General features: G+C 40.6%; 2 protein-coding genes across 11 annotated transcripts in view; both read left to right on the forward strand.

The window, feature by feature from the left end:
* The first annotated feature begins 6,846 nt into the window (after nt 1-6,846).
* LOC148013908 (uncharacterized) lies at nt 6,847-7,284 on the forward strand. The gene has a single exon (XM_087667415.1). The coding sequence runs from the start codon at nt 6,847-6,849 to the stop codon at nt 7,282-7,284; it is 438 nt and encodes a 145-aa protein (XP_087523541.1).
* A 7,434-nt stretch (nt 7,285-14,718) lies between these two features.
* Nucleotides 14,719-18,790, forward strand: part of LOC148013909 (E3 SUMO-protein ligase SIZ1-like) — a 105,419-nt gene continuing 101,347 nt past the window's right edge. For 6 of the 10 annotated variants that reach the window (XR_015688669.1, XR_015688668.1, XR_015688667.1 and 3 more), the window contains exons 1-4: nt 14,720-15,045; nt 15,417-15,497; nt 15,583-15,637; nt 15,831-15,900. Coding sequence is in view for 1 of the 10 variants with exons in the window: in XM_087666875.1 (XP_087523001.1) it covers nt 15,019-15,045; nt 15,417-15,497; nt 15,583-15,637; nt 15,831-15,900 (233 nt within the window). In the remaining 9 variants the exon portion in view is untranslated. Of the gene's footprint in view, nt 15,046-15,416; nt 15,498-15,582; nt 15,638-15,830; nt 15,901-18,790 lie in introns of those variants that run through there. The other 4 variants (XR_015688672.1, XR_015688674.1, XM_087666875.1 and 1 more) reach the window with 2 other exon arrangements.

The raw sequence follows: 18,790 nt of genomic DNA on the forward strand, positions 1-18,790 counted from the left end.
GCTAAGGACATGTTCCGCAAGGGGCATTGTCGCACGGCCAAAAGCTGTGACTGCCGCAATTTCTAATTGGAAGTAGTAGCAGCTAGTTCAAATGACTGGTTACTATTGCTGGATTGCGATGTCAAGTCCTTAGGCAAATTGAAAGTGGTCGTGTCTTTTGTTGCCCTTTGAGCATTCACTTGTGTAGATCGAGCATTAGTTGAGCTAGCCACAGTGTATTGCACAGACATATCCCTAGGTTGAGAGTTAGGGGTGCTGTCACATCCCACATCTTGGACATTTGGAAGCTCGGATGGAGATAGACATTGGAATTGAGCAATTGCACTTGACGACTATTGTTGTGTTGGGGGGTAAAGGCACCTCCGCCTAGCCGCCCGTGTATTACTACACTGACAGTCACCGCCATTGCACATTGCAGGTGGTGGGCACCTGTTCACTGTCACTTTATTCTTTATTCTTTTAGTGACAGTTTGAATAAAGGAAGGCTCGATCACACATTGTGATTGTTGGAGTTCCCATTTCTTGTCTCTCTCTTTCTTGCTCTTGCTCTCCTGCCATAGCTCTCGAGTGCAAGCTTCGATCCTTCTCTCCTTTCAACTGGTATCAGAGCATGGCTTCCTGAATCTTGAGCTTGGCTCATGGCATTCTTAGCTTCCCATTGACTCCCCACTTGCATTGGGTCTCCTTCCCAGTAACCATAGCTCATTCTCTTGAGCTCCCGTCACTCCCCAACTTCCTGAGCTTCTTCCCGGCCTATTGAGGCACCACTAGGGCATTGACATTGAGGTATTGCTTCATTATTTCAGAGATTTATTTCAGTCCATAGGTATAGGCAAACAAGGCAGCCACCGTTGAAGCTTCCAACCTTCATATCTCTTTGCTACCAGTTGTGGGCTGCTAGAGGCTTGTTCCCAGGCCCCTTTGGCTCATGTTTGAGCCCTCCAACCACTCCAGAGTTGCCGCGTGGACAACAAAACCTAAATCATACCATCAAAGACTGTTGTTACTAATTTGAGTTGGGACCAACCACTCTAAAGCATCCATAATGATTGGAAAAGTGGGGGCCTAAGGTGCATCCCTAATGCATTGATCTTTTAAGTTAAAATGAATTAGAGACTTCACAATTGAATATAACCCTTGCATTGATATTTTCAAAAAAAAAAATCCAACGTACTCGATAAACCTACTACCCAAGCCCACATACTAGAAGGTGAAAGATAAACCCATACTACAACTTAGCATAGGCAATAATTCTAGAGAACAAAAAGAATTTATTAGTTTTCTCAACAAACTTGAGCTATACTATTGACCTTGTTAGTCAATTTATGCATATGCCTAGAAAGCCTCATTTGGATGCGGCTAGATGCACTAGAATATATCTTTCTTCAATGAATCCTTCCATTAGGGGAAGAAGTTGATATACGAAGTGTTGGACCATTAGTCTTGCTAGGTTTTGACCTTCGTAACTTTGGGGCAATAGAATTCCAATAGAACAATACTTGGGGGTCCATGCTTTTTTTCCATAGTTGAAAATTGCATATTTGATTATTTTATGGGAGTCTTCTAAGTCTACGTTTCTCTCTTGAGAATCTCATTTTTCATTGGTTCCACTTTTTGACTATTTGGTTTCTCTCCCATAAGGTACCTTTCTCCCTCCCAAACACCCTCTCCCAACCCATTCAATGTTAGAATTTTGATTTTCATTTACTTTTATTGCTCTCCTAGCCCTACTACAACTTACTCTCCACTATTATTACTTATCCTTTCCACCATAGCTTTGCTCTTACTTCAATTGCTTTCTCTTCACCATAGCTTTCGTCTTGCACCTTGCTACTTCTTCTTCTCTACCATTATTGCTATTGCTTCTTTTTCATATTTCAAGCTCTCCCTCTACTATTGCCAATGCTTCCTCTCCTTCCACCTTAATGTTTCTTCTTCTCCACCATTAATGCTCTCCCTCTACTATTCCCAATGCTCCCTCTCTTTCCACCTTAACTTTCTTCTTCTCCACCATTGATACTCCTTTCTCTTCCATCCATTCAAACTCTCCCCCCCTCCCAACCTTGCTCCACCACCGTTGCATGTTTGGAGATTCCTTTTTCTCCATTGTCGTCACTTTACTCCTATCCCTACCTTATTTCTATGTGCTCAACCACCATGGTAGATTGAAGCTCTATTATCTTTGTTTCTCACACTTTTTCCCCTCCCATTTCTTTTGCAATCTTCTCTACCATTGCAAGGGATAAAAATCTACATCAAATAAAAGGAAATGCCCACACTGAAGTTGATAATATTTTTTGTTCTCTCTTCTCTTCAATATAGATATTTGAAATCTATAGTTAATCTCATTAACATTCATAACTCCTCTCCTCCACTCATCATGCCATCTTGCAATTTGAGAGAACAAATGACATTCGATGCTAAAGGTAAGCATAGTATGTGTTTCACATTTTAATGTAGGGTTTTACTAGCGTATCCGTAAATCCTCTCTTTTGAAAAAGGTTCAAGAGCTCTAAACCTCTCCTATCAAAGCTATGGCAAGCTCAAGCAAGTGTCCATGTGACATTATCCTTACTATGGAGTTCTATAATCTGATAAATGGCCACAGAGTTCTGTAATATTCTTTTTTTGTTGTAAACATATTCCAATTAGTCTAAAGACACCCTTAAGCATGATTATTGACTACATATGTGGTAGGAAGAGTACCTCAAATTAAGGGTCCTCATCCTCCCTCTATATCTACCATGAGTCGACCATCAATGCTTGTAGTTGATGGCTCAAGAGCTACCATAATCTCAAGGTTATTTATGGACATTGTCTTGCTACTCCTCTTTCACATTTGCCTCGTATGACATTGTACAATATCATTTTTCTATTTTGACTTGAGTACACGATCTAATTGCTAAAGACCAACCATCATATAGTAGGCAAGCTAACAAGAAAAGAAAAGAAATTGATTTGTGCATTAATGATTATGGTTGGATCCAATTGAAAATAGGCTATTCAAGTGGACCTTGCTTGTTTGTCTTATTTGTGAGTAGACACACTTGCTTGAAGAAGACAATGAGATTTTAGAACTTGAGGCTTTTCTACATATTGATCAAATGATCATATATACTAGGAATTTTTATCCTCACTATCCTGTGAAGTTTAAGAATCATCCCAACAAGGAAGCTCAATGGATGATTGCTTATGCTTTGTGCTCCTATTTGGTCCTTTTTTCTCCACATCTAGCCCATAGAAACCAAGTGCAATTGCATCCCAAGGGTATGTTGCTAGGAGTACCTACACAAGGGGATGAGCACCTTAAATGGTTCTCCCTTGTATGCATCATCAAAGGGATGAGCAACTCAAATGGTTCTCCTTTGATCTTGGGCATGCTCTCAAGGGGATGAGCAACTTATAATCATGATTCTCCCTTAATAACAAGTTGATGGGGATGTCTATCATGTTTGATCACTCAAAGCTCATTAGTGCATACTTGGATAAAAGGGATTTCTTTGGATAAACATTCTCATATAGTCTTAAATACATGCATAAAGGAGAGACCTCTCTAAGCATGGGGGAAAGATTGTATGCAATCTTATGTTTCTCACTTTCCTTTTTATCAATAAGTCTCTTTTAGTGGACTTTTGTTAGTTTTGATCATATGTTGTGCATGTGTCTCGCACCCATAGTGCACATCAAAGTCACTATGAGGTCTACTGGTTATGAGATATGGCCCATATCTGTAGATAATCTCATAAGCAACACCTAGCTCCGACGGCTAACTCTACAAAGCTTTGTGACTCTATCAATGGTAACCTTGGTTGATTTGCTACTCAATGGGCAAGTAGTGAAGCCTATATTGGTGGTGTTGGGGCCTTGGTGAAGTAGGTTGTTGTTTTATGCTACTTTCTATTAATTCTTGAGGATGAGTTCGTAAATCACAAAGTTTGTAGAGCTCAAGGACTAGGTATTCTTCATTTGGGAAAGCCATTATTTGGCTAAGGGGACAAACCCCTCATAAAAAAAGGCAACGGTAGAGTCCTTGTATTTGATAGTAGGTAGGGAACTACATATGTTCAGCTCCTCCATCTCCACCTACAACTCACACCTCTCGCATATCCAATCTTCCTTTAACCTTTTAGAGTATCCATCTATCTCACTTGAAATCTTGTGAGAGGATGTCTCCATGTAACTTATGGCACAATTGCATCCCAAATGCCATGTGAACATCCATATATCTTATCTTGATGATGAATCCATAATCTACATTCATAATACACCTTTGTCTCTTTGGGGCATCTACCCATCACAACTAAGTAGAGAGAGAGAGAGAGAGAGAGAGAGAGAGAGAGAGAGAGAGAGGTCTATTAGAGGCTAAATTAGCCTATGTGACAATTCAACGTACAACATCTATGTCTTAAGTATTATGTAACTAAAAATAAATCAAGTAAAATGCATCACGTGTCTACTTACTATCTAGAATGCTATATGAGTACACTTGTTATAGGTAACTAGTAAACCACTAACTCCATTTGTGAATGTAATGGGATGTTATATATCATACATTGGACAAGGGCCAAGGAGGTCTCTAATATCTACTCTTGTAAGCATAGGCTTTGTGGTCTTTCCTACACATATGATAATGTCATGCCAATCTTTAAGCATGTGTGACTAGTATGGGTATCATGGTTTTCCAAGGCTCTCTATAATGTGTTCCCATTGAGGTGGATGATATGGGAGGATGAGGGTGTGTTATGTTAGTGGCTTTGAAAGATGTTGGTGATTTGCAGATTTTGTGTCTACAAGGACCTCTCAATATCTTATTGAATTCCAAAAGAGGGGACTACCACATTCTCATGCTTTGCTAATTTTAGAGTAGTCTTTCAAACCTTTTGAAGCATGTCACTACAATAGAATGTTTTGAGTTGGGTTGCCTAACATAGTTGAGTTTCCAACCTTATTCTCAAGAAAATTTTAAAATGCAACATTCATAGCCCTTGCACACAATTGATCCCCAAGAGTCCTTGCATGGAAAAGGGTAAGTGTACTAAAGGCTACCCTAAAAAATTGGTGGACATGACAACAGTTGATAGTTCTGGCTATTTCATCTATCGAAGGCATAGTGATGGAAACACGATGATCATAAATGGTGATGTTATTGGTAATCAGTGGATTGTTCCATATAATCTTTTTTTGAGTAAGAAGTATAATGCACACATGAATATGGAGGTGTGTTCGTGAGGTGGATGAGATCTTAAGTTATTTGGATGCACGATATGTTTTTATCTCTGAGGCATATTGGTGAATCATGATTACTCATTGCACAATGAAAAGCGCGACATACAATAGTTGCAAGTCCACTTGCTTGGTGAGAACTATGTGGCATTTCGAGATGCAAATAATATATAAGATGTTGTGCAAAATGAAGACCTCCAAAAGATACTCTTATTGAATGGTTTGTGTGCAATCGCATTCATCCAGAGGCTAGAATTGTCTGCTATCAAGACATCCCAATGTACTAAATGTGGAATGCACAACATAAGATGTGGACAAAGAGGAAGCATGGGAATATATGTGGTTGGATGTATTTTGTGGCACCTTCCTATGGTGAGCTTTACTATTTGCGAATGCTTTTAATGAGGTGTCAGGGTGTACTTCTTTTGAAAATCGGCGTACTATTGACAACGTGGTCTACGATACTTTCAGGGATGTTTGCATTGCAAGGGGTATGTTGGAGAGTGATGATGAGTATGTTAAGTTCTTGGAAGAAGCTGCCTCCATGCAAACCAGTGCTCAACTCTGTACTTTGTTTGTTGCAATTTTGGTCTTTTTGTGAGCCACCTTGGCCTACCCAATTATAGGAAAGATTTTTGGTGCCAACGGTAGAGAATATCCTACATTGATTGCAACTATAATACATGCATGTCTCTCCTAGTGTTCTACTATATGAGGTATCTAACATTGGCTTTGTTACATCTCCAGGACATTTTATGCCATACAGGGTGAAGACTCTGTGATTTTGATGGGTTGCTAGAACCTCATCATCCAAACTCTCAGCTGCATGCTCATCCCCTTCTGCAAGATGAGTATGCATATAACACATCTAAATAAAGCAGGGTTTCTCAATCTATGGAGGCAATGTTGAATGATGGACAAAGAATTGACTTTAGTGCAATTATGGATGCTCTTGATGTGAATGCTAGGGTTGTATTCTTTTTGGATGTCCCCAGTGGATCTAGAAAGACTTTCCTGTATAAGTGCTTGCTTGCAAAGGTGTGTAGTGGTGGTTGTATAGCGTTGGCTTCAGCATCGTGTTCCATTGCTACCTTGCCCGGGTGGTCGTACAACTCACTCACGGTTTAAGATCCTAATAGAATCAAACAATCTGTCCACTTGTAACATTCCTGTTCAAAGTAACCTTTCTCAGTTGTTGAGACATTCGAGCCTTATTTTGTGGAATGAGGCTCTTATGGCCCATTGATATGAATTTGAAGCAGTTGATAAAACTCTAAGAGACATTATGAGCTAGAATATGCCATTTACTAGAAATGTTATTTTATTTGTAGGGAATTTTAGGCAAGTCTTACCAGTTGTGGCGGAGGGAACATGCGCGAGGATATTGTTAATGCTGCACTGTATTACTCTAATTTGTGGCATTATGTGAGGGTGTTAAGGCTATTTGGGAATATGCGAGTGTCAGCAGCTAGTAATGTGGTAGACAATGGGTTCATTTGTTGGATTCAAGGGATAGGAGATAGGGTGGGTATTGTCAAAAATTGTGATAAGTTGTGTGTTCCACTTAGCATGGTGTGAAATGGACACTTTATTGAAACCTTGATTGGTAGTATCTACGGTGACATGTCCAATATGGGTGACTATACAACATATTTTGGTGAGAGAGCTATACTTGCATCGCGGAATACGGAGGTGGCTACTTTGAATGAGCATGAATTGCAGTTGATGCCAAGAAAGGTTAGGCAGTATTGCAATGCAGACTTGATTGCAGAGATAGATGAATCATTTTTGTATTTCGTTGAGTATTTAAACATGTTGGAACTTGAAGGTGAATTTCCTCCTCATTTATGGTTGCTAAATGTAAATGCACTTGTTATTCTTCTTAGAAAGCTAAACCCAGGAAGGGGTTTGTGTAATGGTACACAGTTGATCTATAAGGCCTTCAATAGAAAGGTGATAGATGCTAAGATAATAACGGGGGTAAATGTAGTTAAACGGGTTTCTATTCCTAGGATTACTTTTATTTCCAATGTTGTGCAGCTACCATTTACTATGAAATAGAGGCAGTTTCCCATCCGATTGGCATTCACTATGATGATCAACAAGTCGCAAGGGTAGATTCTATCCATTGTTATCTAAAAGCCCCAATATTTACGCATGGTTAGTTGAATGTTGCATTTTCAAGGGTGAGATCTTTGCATGGTGTGAATGTCCTATTGGGTGACAAGGATGGGGACATGACCACAAACATTGTGTACAAGGATGTACTTCCAAAGGTGCAATGAGGTCTGTTTCTATTGTCAACCGTATAGGGCCACTAGTTTGGCATATGTGTGAATTGCTCTTCATGCCATGCTTGGTTAGCATATACTCTTTTGGAAGTGGATTATTTTTCATCTTTTAGTATTTATTCGACTTTTCTAGATGGTTATCATAGAGTGGGTCTATTACCCAACTTTTGACTATCAAAAGGAGCTATAGTGCATGTTGTGTATAGTAATGAGCGATGATAGCATAAGAAGGACACTTGCAAAGAGTTGTTGAGCATTTGATGATGTCAACATAGACATTAAGCTCTCGATTTTTACTAAAGTTGTATATTGTAGATACACACAATATTTTCGAGTGCATATATACGAGGTTGACCATGGGAAGAGGTTTTGACGCTCTCACACTAACAAAATATCAAAACATTGATTTAAGTATGGGTTGAAGAATTTGGGTTATTTTGTTACACCGCATCAACATCTCTCAGTACCTACTTAATGGTTCACAAGTGTTCGGCCATGTATTATTATTTTGGGAATGACATGGTATTTTTTAGTTGTTCCATATACTTATGTTGAGATTTTGTTCAAATATGTAGGTGCTACAAAGAGAGGTAGGACTATCACATCCCCCCATGCGATTACCAGCAGAAACTGTTGAATCAACCCCTACTTCACCTTCGCATGTTTTGCTCAAGGATGGCGATTTTGCCAATGATTCCTTGAAGAAGAGGAAGCTTTGTTTCTCTTAGGTACCTTTGAAGCGGTGCCTTTTTTTATTGGCATCGGCCATTTACATGTGGTACTTGGAAACAGTCAAGCATGTGTGGATAGAAGATAAGATGTCTTAGACTTGGCCTTCGTGGCTTACTAATGGAAAGTAGGATGTCTTATACCTCCCTTGAAAGGGATGCAAGAGACGCGGGAGAGAAGAGTACACACAATGTAGGTGCTATCAACAATGTTATGACAACCTTATTGCACTTTCATATATATATATATATATATATATATGAATAAATAATATGGGTGGTCATTGTACACGGGCAGGCCCAAGGGCCTTTTACCCCAACAACCTCCCACTAAAAGGCCAATGGGCTAGGGAGTGAAAAAACAAAAGAAAAGAAAAGAGACAAGGTGAGGAATCATAACATCTCACCCAACGCCCAATCGGAAAGCGAGCTATGCAATAAGTGGCGGGAACCTCCTCACACAAGAAGAGTCAAGCATCCCTGAGTCCATGACATCCATGAGATAAGTGATCCCATAGCTCTAGACAATAGAGCAATCCATGAATGCTTCCCATGAAGCAAGCAACACAACTCATAAGTGCACGACTGTAAAGCATCAGAGTGGCGCATCGAAAGAGGGCCAGCATCTCGGACACAAGTCAAATGGGGTCTCAAGACAGCATGCGGCCTCAGAAAGCGGAAGACTGACATACGACTGTAGAATCAACCATAAAGCACACTAAATGCGCATCAAGAGGCCTGAGAGGTGTTTGCATCTCATAAAAGACATCACGATGACTGCGTAGAAACTGTTGTGCATCTAAATCCCAAAACCTGTAAGCTGTAAAGTCACCATCTCCATAACCAAGGAGTATGCATCTGCGTGATATAGGCTCATGTGGCATACTGACAAATGCCTGGTAGCCAAACATCCTCAAGTGATCATAGGAGGGTCCCATGCCACTCCATGCCTCATGCGGAGTAATAACATCCAAAGCGAAACACGACGTCCGATTATCCAAGTAGACTGTCGTCATAAGGGCCTTAGCCCAAAAGCCATAAGACAACCTAGCTGTGGTAGCAACCTTTGCTTGTAAAGTCAGGCACATGCCATAAGCAATCCCATAATACCGTGGGCATAAGAAATCAATGCCATATTGCTGATAAGAGATCCATAAGCTGGGAGAGATAGCATGACTCTCATAATCCATCTGTAAGCATTTAGGCCTGCTACCAATAGAATCCATAAACCTGTCAAGCATAGTAACAACATCCTCAATCTGTACCAAAGGGTAAGCCCAAACACGGTGGGTAGCATGATCCATGAAGGTCACAAAATACGACGCTCCACCAAGTGACTGGGAAGGCATAGATCCATATATTGCAACATGGACTAGATCTAGAGGAGCATGCCTCACACGATCGCCATAAGCCAAAGAGGCTCTACATGGACCATGAGTACAATGAGGGCAAGTAGCATGGGGAAGAGCAGGCAATAAGCCCATATGATATAAAGCATCTATCTCAGTGTGTCATACATGGCCTAGGCGACAATGCCATAACAATGCATGTGGTATCTGCATAACTGCAACCATAGAGTCTCCCACATGAGAGACATGCACTACATAATCACAGCCATATCTAGCACCTCTGGCCAATACCAAGCAACCACAACGGATTTTCCATGAAGTATCCCCAAGAGAGACATAATATCTTGCACGATGCAACTGACTAACAGAGATCAGGCTCTTACTGAGTGCAGGTATATGCAAGACATCACGGAGCATAAGAGAAGACTCATTTGGCAAAGCCAAGTGTATATCCCCTGTACTAATAACATGACAATCTTGCTCAAGGCCCAAAGGAATACATCTGTCAGCCTCCCTATAAGAAGAGAACCAAGCTCTATGCGGAGTAACATGACAATATTCCATACTGTCTAAAAACCAATCAAAGATATAGGCCGTATCACTGAGCAAGTAATTTGCAGGGTAACACGATGCTAGGAGTCTAGGCTCAGATGCATCATCATGGGTAACTACATGCACCATACCACTATCAACAGTGGTCTCACCTACTGTATCACTGACTCTGCTCTCATGTCTAGTGCGGCGCAATCTTTTCTGGTCTCTAATCCACTTGAAGCATTTACGCTTCACATGCCATGTCTTTCCACAATGAAAGCAAACAGAACCTCTATAAAACCTATAGAAGAGGACAACTGCTCTGTAATAGCATGAGTAGTCCAAGGAGCTCAAAGAATCACTGAAACTCTCATCAGAGAGAACACGCTCATCAAGAGGACTGTCTGCATGACTAGAAGAGCTGAAAGTCATCATAGCATACTGTAAAGGGGTCTCATCCAAACCAGAAGGGGAGAACACAAAGGCATCAACCATGGATGTGAAAGCTCCCACACGGACAAGCATAGCAGACAAAAGCATGACATATCCAACCACTATAGTTCGCAGCCATAAAAGCACAAGCATGCCTCGGAGCGAGAAATGCATAAGCATCCCCGAAACATAGGAGAGAACGGCAAGTGGCAAATAAACCTACAAGAATCAAGCTCCAATAAAAGCCCAAATATCTCTGTAAAAGCATCCAGGTAAGAGGCTCTGTAAAATACATAGCAACAGACCATGTGCATACACGGGTGGCCATAAAGATCAACTGCTCCCTGACATACACGGGCAATAGCAGCCCAAATAGCATAGATGCCATACAATAGAGAAGCAAAATGGCCATAACTGCAAATCCCAAGCACTATCCAAGTCCATTGATTAGTAAGTATCCTGCATATCAAATGCAAATAAGCAATCACAACTCAATAGGCAACTGCCAAAACAAGGGAGCAGTTCATTGCTTAATACCTGTAAGTGCATCCAAGTAATAGCCAAGATCCATAATCAGAGGATCAAAATCCAAGGTCATAATGGAAAAAGCCAAGTCGTAACGGAAAAAGCCAAGTCAATGTCCAATTGCTCAAGGGAATACTCAAATGAATGTCGAGACGAGCTCAAACAACTGCCATCCACAACCAAAGCATAAAGTATTCACTAAGACATCATAACCTGTACTGGGTAGCCTAGGTATAAACCATGTCATAGATGAAATGCCATCTGTAAAGAGGTGACAGTCAAACCCAAATCAAGCTCTAATCTCAGCTCAAAAGCATTTTGGAGCATAAACAAGACATGTGGCATAGTCCAAATACATCATGACATCATACCGAGTAGCCGGGAGCACCCCATGACCAATAGGCATAACCCAACTGTAGCATAAATAGCTTCAGCCCTGAAGTTTCCAGCAGCAAATAACAGTCCAAAATTGAGTAAACTAATGCTCAAACCAAGCTCAAATCAAGGGCCAACTCATAAGCATACATTCCCAGACATGTAGGCACCAACCAGGCATAATGGGGCATCAAATGACCATGTAGCATGAGCATAAAATGTAATGACAGGGGGTTGCCCTGTTTTGGGCTGCTTGTGGATTGTGTAAAACAGTCAATGGCTGAGCAAGATCAACTCCAAAACCATCTCACATGCCCACATCATTCGAGGAGCATTCGGGACCAACTGGGCGACCAATGTCAATGCCAATGTGGCCCAAACATAAAATGCTAATGTAGCACTGCTGTAAACTGTCTGTAAGCAGTCCTGGACTGAAGAAAATCCGCCCACAAATCAATGCCAAGTCAAATGCCAAGTACCGGGGGGGGGGGGGGGGGTCCAATGGACCAAGATCAAGTGCCAATGAGTAATCAAGTGGGTGGGGGAGCTGGAGAATGATCATGTGCTATCTACGGCCTGCCAAAAAATTGTGCAAACTGTCCTGAAGGGGGCTGATCACGTTTTTATGAAGGGGGGGCTCAAGGGAGCCAAAAGGGGGACTCAATAGGTGCCAATGAAGGCCCAAACAAAGCCTCAACAAGCCAAGCAAGGCGGGAAGCTTCAAGCTTCAAGGGGGAAGCTCATCAATGACTACCCCGACCTGTAATCCCTGCTGTACCTGTGTGGACTAAAATAAATGAGAGAGAACAAGATCTCATACCTCGTGTAGATACCGAGAAGAGCTCGCGAAGAAGTGGCTTTAATACTAGTTGAAAGGAATGCAGGAGACGCGGGAGAGAAGAGCACACACAATGTAGGTGCTGTCAACAATGTTATGACAGTCTTATTGCACTTTCATATATATATGAATAAAGAATATGGGTGGTCACTGTACACGGGTATGCCCAAGGGCCTTTTACCCCAACATCCCCTTCATGGCATGATTGATAAAAAGAGGCTAATGATAATGGCATCAGGCTTTGCTTCACCTGTGAATGCCTTGCTTAGAGATAAAAACAATTCGTGCTTGGAGAAAGTCCTTTTGTGGTGCTTGGTCCTTGTTTCAATTGTGATCCATTTTTCAATATAACATTGCTATTTCTAAGTATTGTGCAAAGCAAGCATGTGATTTCTTATCTTTGTGTAGGGTGAATGTTTATAAGTATAGTGCATGAAAGAGATTGTTTGTATTTCTAGCATTCTATGTTCCAAATTTTATAAACTACTTTAAGTTTTAAGTTTGGTGAGAGAGAGAGAGAGTGAGAGAGAGAGAGAGAGAGAGAGAGAGAGAGAGAGAGAGAGAGAGAGAGAGAGAGAGAGAGAGAGAGAGAGAGAGAGAGAGAGAGAGAGAGAGAGAGAGAGAGAGAGAGAGAGAGAGAGAGAGAGAATAGAATAAAATAAAAGGCAGAGGGAGAGAGAAATAAGATTTACTGAGAGAATTGGGGAGGGGGAAAGAGGGAGGGAGGGGAAAAATATCTAGATGTGGGGAATTCGGCCGGGGGGGGGGGGGGGGGGAGCGGGGCACAAAGAGAGGGAGAAATGAGACAACTTGGAAATGGAGAGGGGAAAGAGGGGAGAGAAAGAGGAGAAATGGATTATTGAGCGAAGAGCATGGTAACTTCGCTCGTCGCTTTATGATAGCTCCGCGCAGTAGCTATTGTGAAGTGGTCTAGCGTTCTGTGCATGCAAAGTACGCATGGAATGCTAGTTTTGATTGAGGGGCAAGCAAAAACTACATTAGCGACTAAACCAACCACCAATATGGCTTTTGCTAGTGATTCTTATAATCGTGGGATGAGTACCTTATCCAATCATGTTATCTCATCATTATCATCATCAATCCACATTTTGTGCTTGACTTGTGGGGTCACCTTCCTCATAATTATATTCTAGTAAAGCCTCAAATTGATCAAGATGAGCCTTCATGCAATAATTATATGCCTACATAATTACTAGCACCTCTACTTAGAGTTCCCAATAACCAATTGAGTTCAACCATGGCAATGCAAAACATGCCATTGTGAGTAGGCTTGTGCATCTCTTTTAAAGAGGTGGATTTTGAAATTGCATGCCAAAAAAAAAATAAAAAAATTCTTCATTTTAGTTAATTGAGATGCATAAGTCCTCTATCTTGTAAAACCTAGCTAAGCCATAATGATAACATGCTCGGCACAAAATGCATTAACAAACTTTGCTTGATGTATCTTGCAACTTGAACTTTCACCTACATTAAGTTTAGGTGCATAACAAGTTGTCTGCCTTACAAAACAAGCAAAAAAGTCAATGTGCCTCCACAAACATCACAAATTCTACTTAATACAACTTTGCAACCCAAACTTTTGGTAGTTCGAATTGCCATGCTCAAGTACAAGAAAGATATCAGAATAAAGAGACTACAGTGTTTCCATCTTTTTTTCCATTTGACCACCAATATTATAGTAATTTCATTTCTTTTCCATTCGGCCATTGAGACTATTGCCAGCTTGCTATAGTTCAACAACTACATCAATGTTGTGAAAGCCCAATCAATAAGCTAACCACTCAGACTAGTTCTATGTATGCATACTATTATCATCTAAAAGAAAGAGCTACTTGTGTGGTGGATTAGTGCATTTGTGGATGTATAACTTTAGTGGGCCCTTTGATTCTTGTAGTTTTGGAGAGTGAAGGTTGGAATGTTGTGTGTGTGTGTGAGAGAGAGAGAGAGAGAGAGAGAGAGAGAGAGAGAGAGAGAGAGAGAGAGAGAGAGAGAGAGGATTGGACTAATGAGTTGTTGTCATCTCTCATGCACTCTAATTGGTCAACATAGTACCCATGAATTGGAAGGGTATTCCCATCACTTGTGCAAGTTTTGACATGAGGGTTCACTTAAGCCAACGTATCCATCCATAATGTTTTACTTGATTATATGGACTTATGTAAGTAGAATTTACCGTACGTGTCCTGGTCCTAAAAGCTGGGTGTGAGGCTTGGAGATTTTTAGATACATAAGCTCCATTCATACGCCAACAATAGGTCAAGGCCACTAGTGTATTAACGGTGTTATATCCAAACGCGCTCTCTCTCTCTCTCTCTCTCATTGTTCTCTATAGAGAGCCCAAACATTATGACGTGGAAACGTCAAGTAAATTATAATTATTAGTATTTTTTGGTTTTCCTTCTCTTCGAAAAAGCAGTCAAATTACTTCCAGGTTCCTACATGCATTGTGTGTCCCTGGCACTGCCATGACGGGAAGAAGATTGTTCGATTATCAGATATCAGACTAGCAAAGTTGAAACACAGCCGACCTCCTTCCTCATCGTCGTTTTTCCTGACCTTGCTTGCATGCTTTTCCGTCACACCCGCACACAGCCATGGAGAAACTGTGTGCGATCCGGTTCCTGAGCATCAAGTGCCATCTCTTTCTTCTCTCTTGAAGCTACGGACCTTTTGCATCATCGTCACGCGTTTCTTTACTCATCATGGATGAGTTGGCATCTCGTTGTCAGGTATGGCACTACCTTCTCCATTAGGCATTTGGTCCTGAATTTCAAAACAGACGTTTGGTTCCACTGCGATTACTGCATCTGCTCATGCATATCTCCTCCTGTTGAGTACTTGAAGTTACGCCTAGGAATCAAAAGACAGGTTTGCAGGAGCTATATCTCGGATTTCCATGACAAATATAACCTCGTCTGATTTGTGGATTAAAACAAGTGAATTGATGAGACTCAGACATTGAATATCTACGTTTACAAGCTATGCATGTAGTTAGAGAAAGAAATTAAACACGAGTAGCTCGGTTTGGTTTGTGCAAAGTAGGAGTGTGGCGAGACATTTCTGGGGTAATAGTTAACCATACCTCTCCCATCATCTGCAGAAAATGTTGGAAACGTTTCGTCTAAAAGAGTTAAAGGATGTTCTCTCTCGGATTGGTGCTGCAAAACAAGGAAAAAAACAGGTGTTTTGTTGTTACTTTGGACTTGATGATTGGAATACGGCAGATTAAGTTCCGGTCTTTTCCTGATGGTCTTATTTCTGACCAGATACTTATTGACAAAATAATGGCTGCTATCCTCGTTCCGGACCGCCAGCAGCCTGGTAAGCTCTCTTGTTTCCAGGAAAGTTTATTGATTGATATAAAACTTAAAAACCATATTGACTGGTTGATCTTAGTAGGCAGATTTCTAAACTCACAATTTTGTAGAGTGATCTGAAGTCCTATGTTGAGAATGAATGCTGTGCATTGATTCATTGTTCTTTCTAAAGCTAACATTTTGCATCCTTATTGAAGGGTGGAGCTCTTCAAACAGGCACAGGATCAGCCGTGAAGATGTTGTTAAGATAGTTGATGACGTTTACAGGTACGTAGAGCTTTTGCTACCGTTTGCTCTATTTTAAACCTGAACGAATCATCAGGTACATAAGGTTTTGAAGCATGGGAGGATTTGATGATAGGAGTAAACATATGGACCAAGGTTTGGTTGCCAAAGGGACTTCTGCTTATTAAGCTAGGATTTATCAATACCCTAGTATATGCTTATGTTAAAAGGAATCTAACTTGGCTGAGAGGCTCTGTGATGGAGCTCTACAAACAAGCTGTCAAACATAAATACTAATTCAGGCTTCTCAGAGCATTGTGCTTACAAGCTTCGAAGCCCTGCCTTGTCAAAAGCTAATAGAGGCAGTGATGAGAAAAACCTTCATTGTGGTGCTTTGTTAAAAGGCTAAGAAAGGCTGCAACGAACCACCTGGGACAAGCTAGAAAGGAAGAGCTATCCAGGATATTGCTAATCGGCAACAATTCAGTCATATATTTCTTCCTTTCAAAGATGCCATTGGCTATAGATGTTGGTAATGGCTGAAAGCTTTGCTTTAAAGATTATGCAGATGGTGTTTTCTTTGGTGCGTGGGTTTTTCACATAGTGGTTTTCTTAGAGAATATGCCTCAAAAATTCTCAACTCAAACAATTCCTAGTTCCATGTGTTTGCTTGGCCTTGCTACTAGGGACCGTAAATGTCTAGCATGGGTAGAGGTGGAATTTCCCAAGATGGGGTAAACAATTACTAGAGAGCTGCATTTGTTGCAAAAGCGTTGTAATTTACAGGCTGAAATGTAGCATTCGTTGTTTTTTCATTGGCCACTGATTAGCCTTACCATTGATTTGATGTGAAACCTCTTGGGGCTCAGTCCATTTACTTGGAAATTGGGAAATTTCATGGGGCTTGTTTTTATTGTCATGAATTTTCTCATGTGCAATCAAGAGCGCTCAACTCTCATACATCAAGTTCCTCCACCTGCAATGGCTCTACAAGAAGTGCATGTCAACAAAACTGATTGGCCAAATACAACCAAAGTGAAAGGGAAAGTTGCTAAGGTACAAGTTCTCAGGAAGTTGCAAAGGCTTTATTTGATATAGGATCCAAGAAAGGACAAAGTGCAACTATCAAGGATATCTATTAATAGTTCTACCAACGCATGTGCTAAAGGAAAAGGAAAACTGAAAGGTGGATGCTTCTTTTGTACTTGTAGGCTGCCCCACTGAAGTGGGTGCATTGTCAGCTAAGCCTATCAAAGGAGGCATACATCTTTATTATGTGGATGAGCACACTTTTGATATTGATAGGATTAGTGATGAAGAAGGCATTAAGGTTGACCTGTGCAGCATATATGAAGTTTGTCATATTTAATTGAATGAGTTATACCATTGAAATACATTATTTTGAGAATTCAAGGTGTTTGCTATGTTTTGAATTGTTGTTTATTGTGGCATTATGTGCATATGGATGCAGCCACATTTGTTTTGACTACAGATACAAGTACCACGTGTTGATTGGAAAAGCTATTCATTTTGCAGGATATGACATCCTGCACCCATTACCAACATTTTTGATAGCTGCAGCATATGTTGCTTACTATGATCCTTTTGGTAGAGGGATGCTTGTGCAACATAGGCTTCGTGGAGAATTGTATGAATGTGGGGGGTCCTTCTGTGCTTCTGAATTACTAGTTGAAAGAGGGGTAAAATCAGCGGATATTTTATATTCGAGGAGGCTAGATAGATGGTATTGGCTGGATTTTGATAAATATGACAAATTCTCATCTAAAATGTGGATTGGTAGGAGCCTAAATGCTCTTTGATCATGCCACTCTATGGATTTCATTACAGTTTGATGTGCAAGTAAATGATGCTTTCTGCCACAGTAAAGACTATTCTTAGTGAATACCAATAATTGGCAATGCAATAGGTCAACACATCAAAGCTGCCATAAGCCCATCAAAGTATCGCCATGGGTTTTGTTTGGCAGTAGTTTGTTTGTTAAAATATGATAGATGGATGTTGGCAATGCTCGTAGACATATTAGAAACTAATTGAAGTACAATCTGTAGTCAGCATTGCTAGTTGTTAGCTCATGTGGACATGCAAGCATGTGAAGGCCAACAAACACATCATTCATTTGAGTAATTGAAGAAAAGTGCAAAATGGCAACAAGGCAAGACTAAAACAAAGAGAAGTTAAAGGTGGTTATACTAAAGCTTTTCTAATTAATTGCATATGCATAGAAGGCATCAATCAATCATGAAAGTGAGGGCATGATTAGTAGACAGCCAAGAAAACACATCGTTTTGTTTTTCTTTTTCCTTTGTATTATACATTTCAATAATTGTATGTTTGCTCTGTGTATGAATCGCCATTGACCTATCACTCTCTCAAAAGACCCCTTTGCACCTCCACGAGTATCATAGGAGCTGCACAGTCTAGCATAATGGAGGCACATTTCACAGTGGAGGAGCTGAAAAAGGCAAAGGTAGCATTTAGGGAAATATAAATGGCCTATTTGGGATGGTCTAATGCCAGAGTTTATTCATGCCTTTAGAATGTCTTGAAACTTGAAATAATTGCTTTGGATGAAAAAAGTAGGCATCCTCATGTTATGTGGAGAACTATGTAATTGCATGGGCTGCAAACTATTTGGCGGTGAGCAATTTGTTGAAGCAGGATTGCATAGCAATTTTTAAAGCATATTGCAATGGTATGCCTTGTCCTAGCCAAATTGTTGAAGTGAATAAGTCAACCATTTTAAAAGAAGCACTTTTATACAAAGATCTTGAGGTCTATGGAAGTGGTGGTGATGGCTAAAGATAGTGGAATTGTAACCATGCATGCCATAAAGACTAGTAGTGTGATTGAAGTTGAGGGCCACCTTGCCCTACAAGTGACAAGGACTTGGACAAATTTCTTGATATGTTGG

The sequence above is a fragment of the Lygodium microphyllum genome, chromosome 25, assembly GCF_053477565.2.
Source record: "Lygodium microphyllum isolate KBCC chromosome 25, Lygodium_microphyllum_v1.1.10, whole genome shotgun sequence".
NCBI classification, from domain to species: Eukaryota; Viridiplantae; Streptophyta; class Polypodiopsida; order Schizaeales; family Lygodiaceae; genus Lygodium; species Lygodium microphyllum.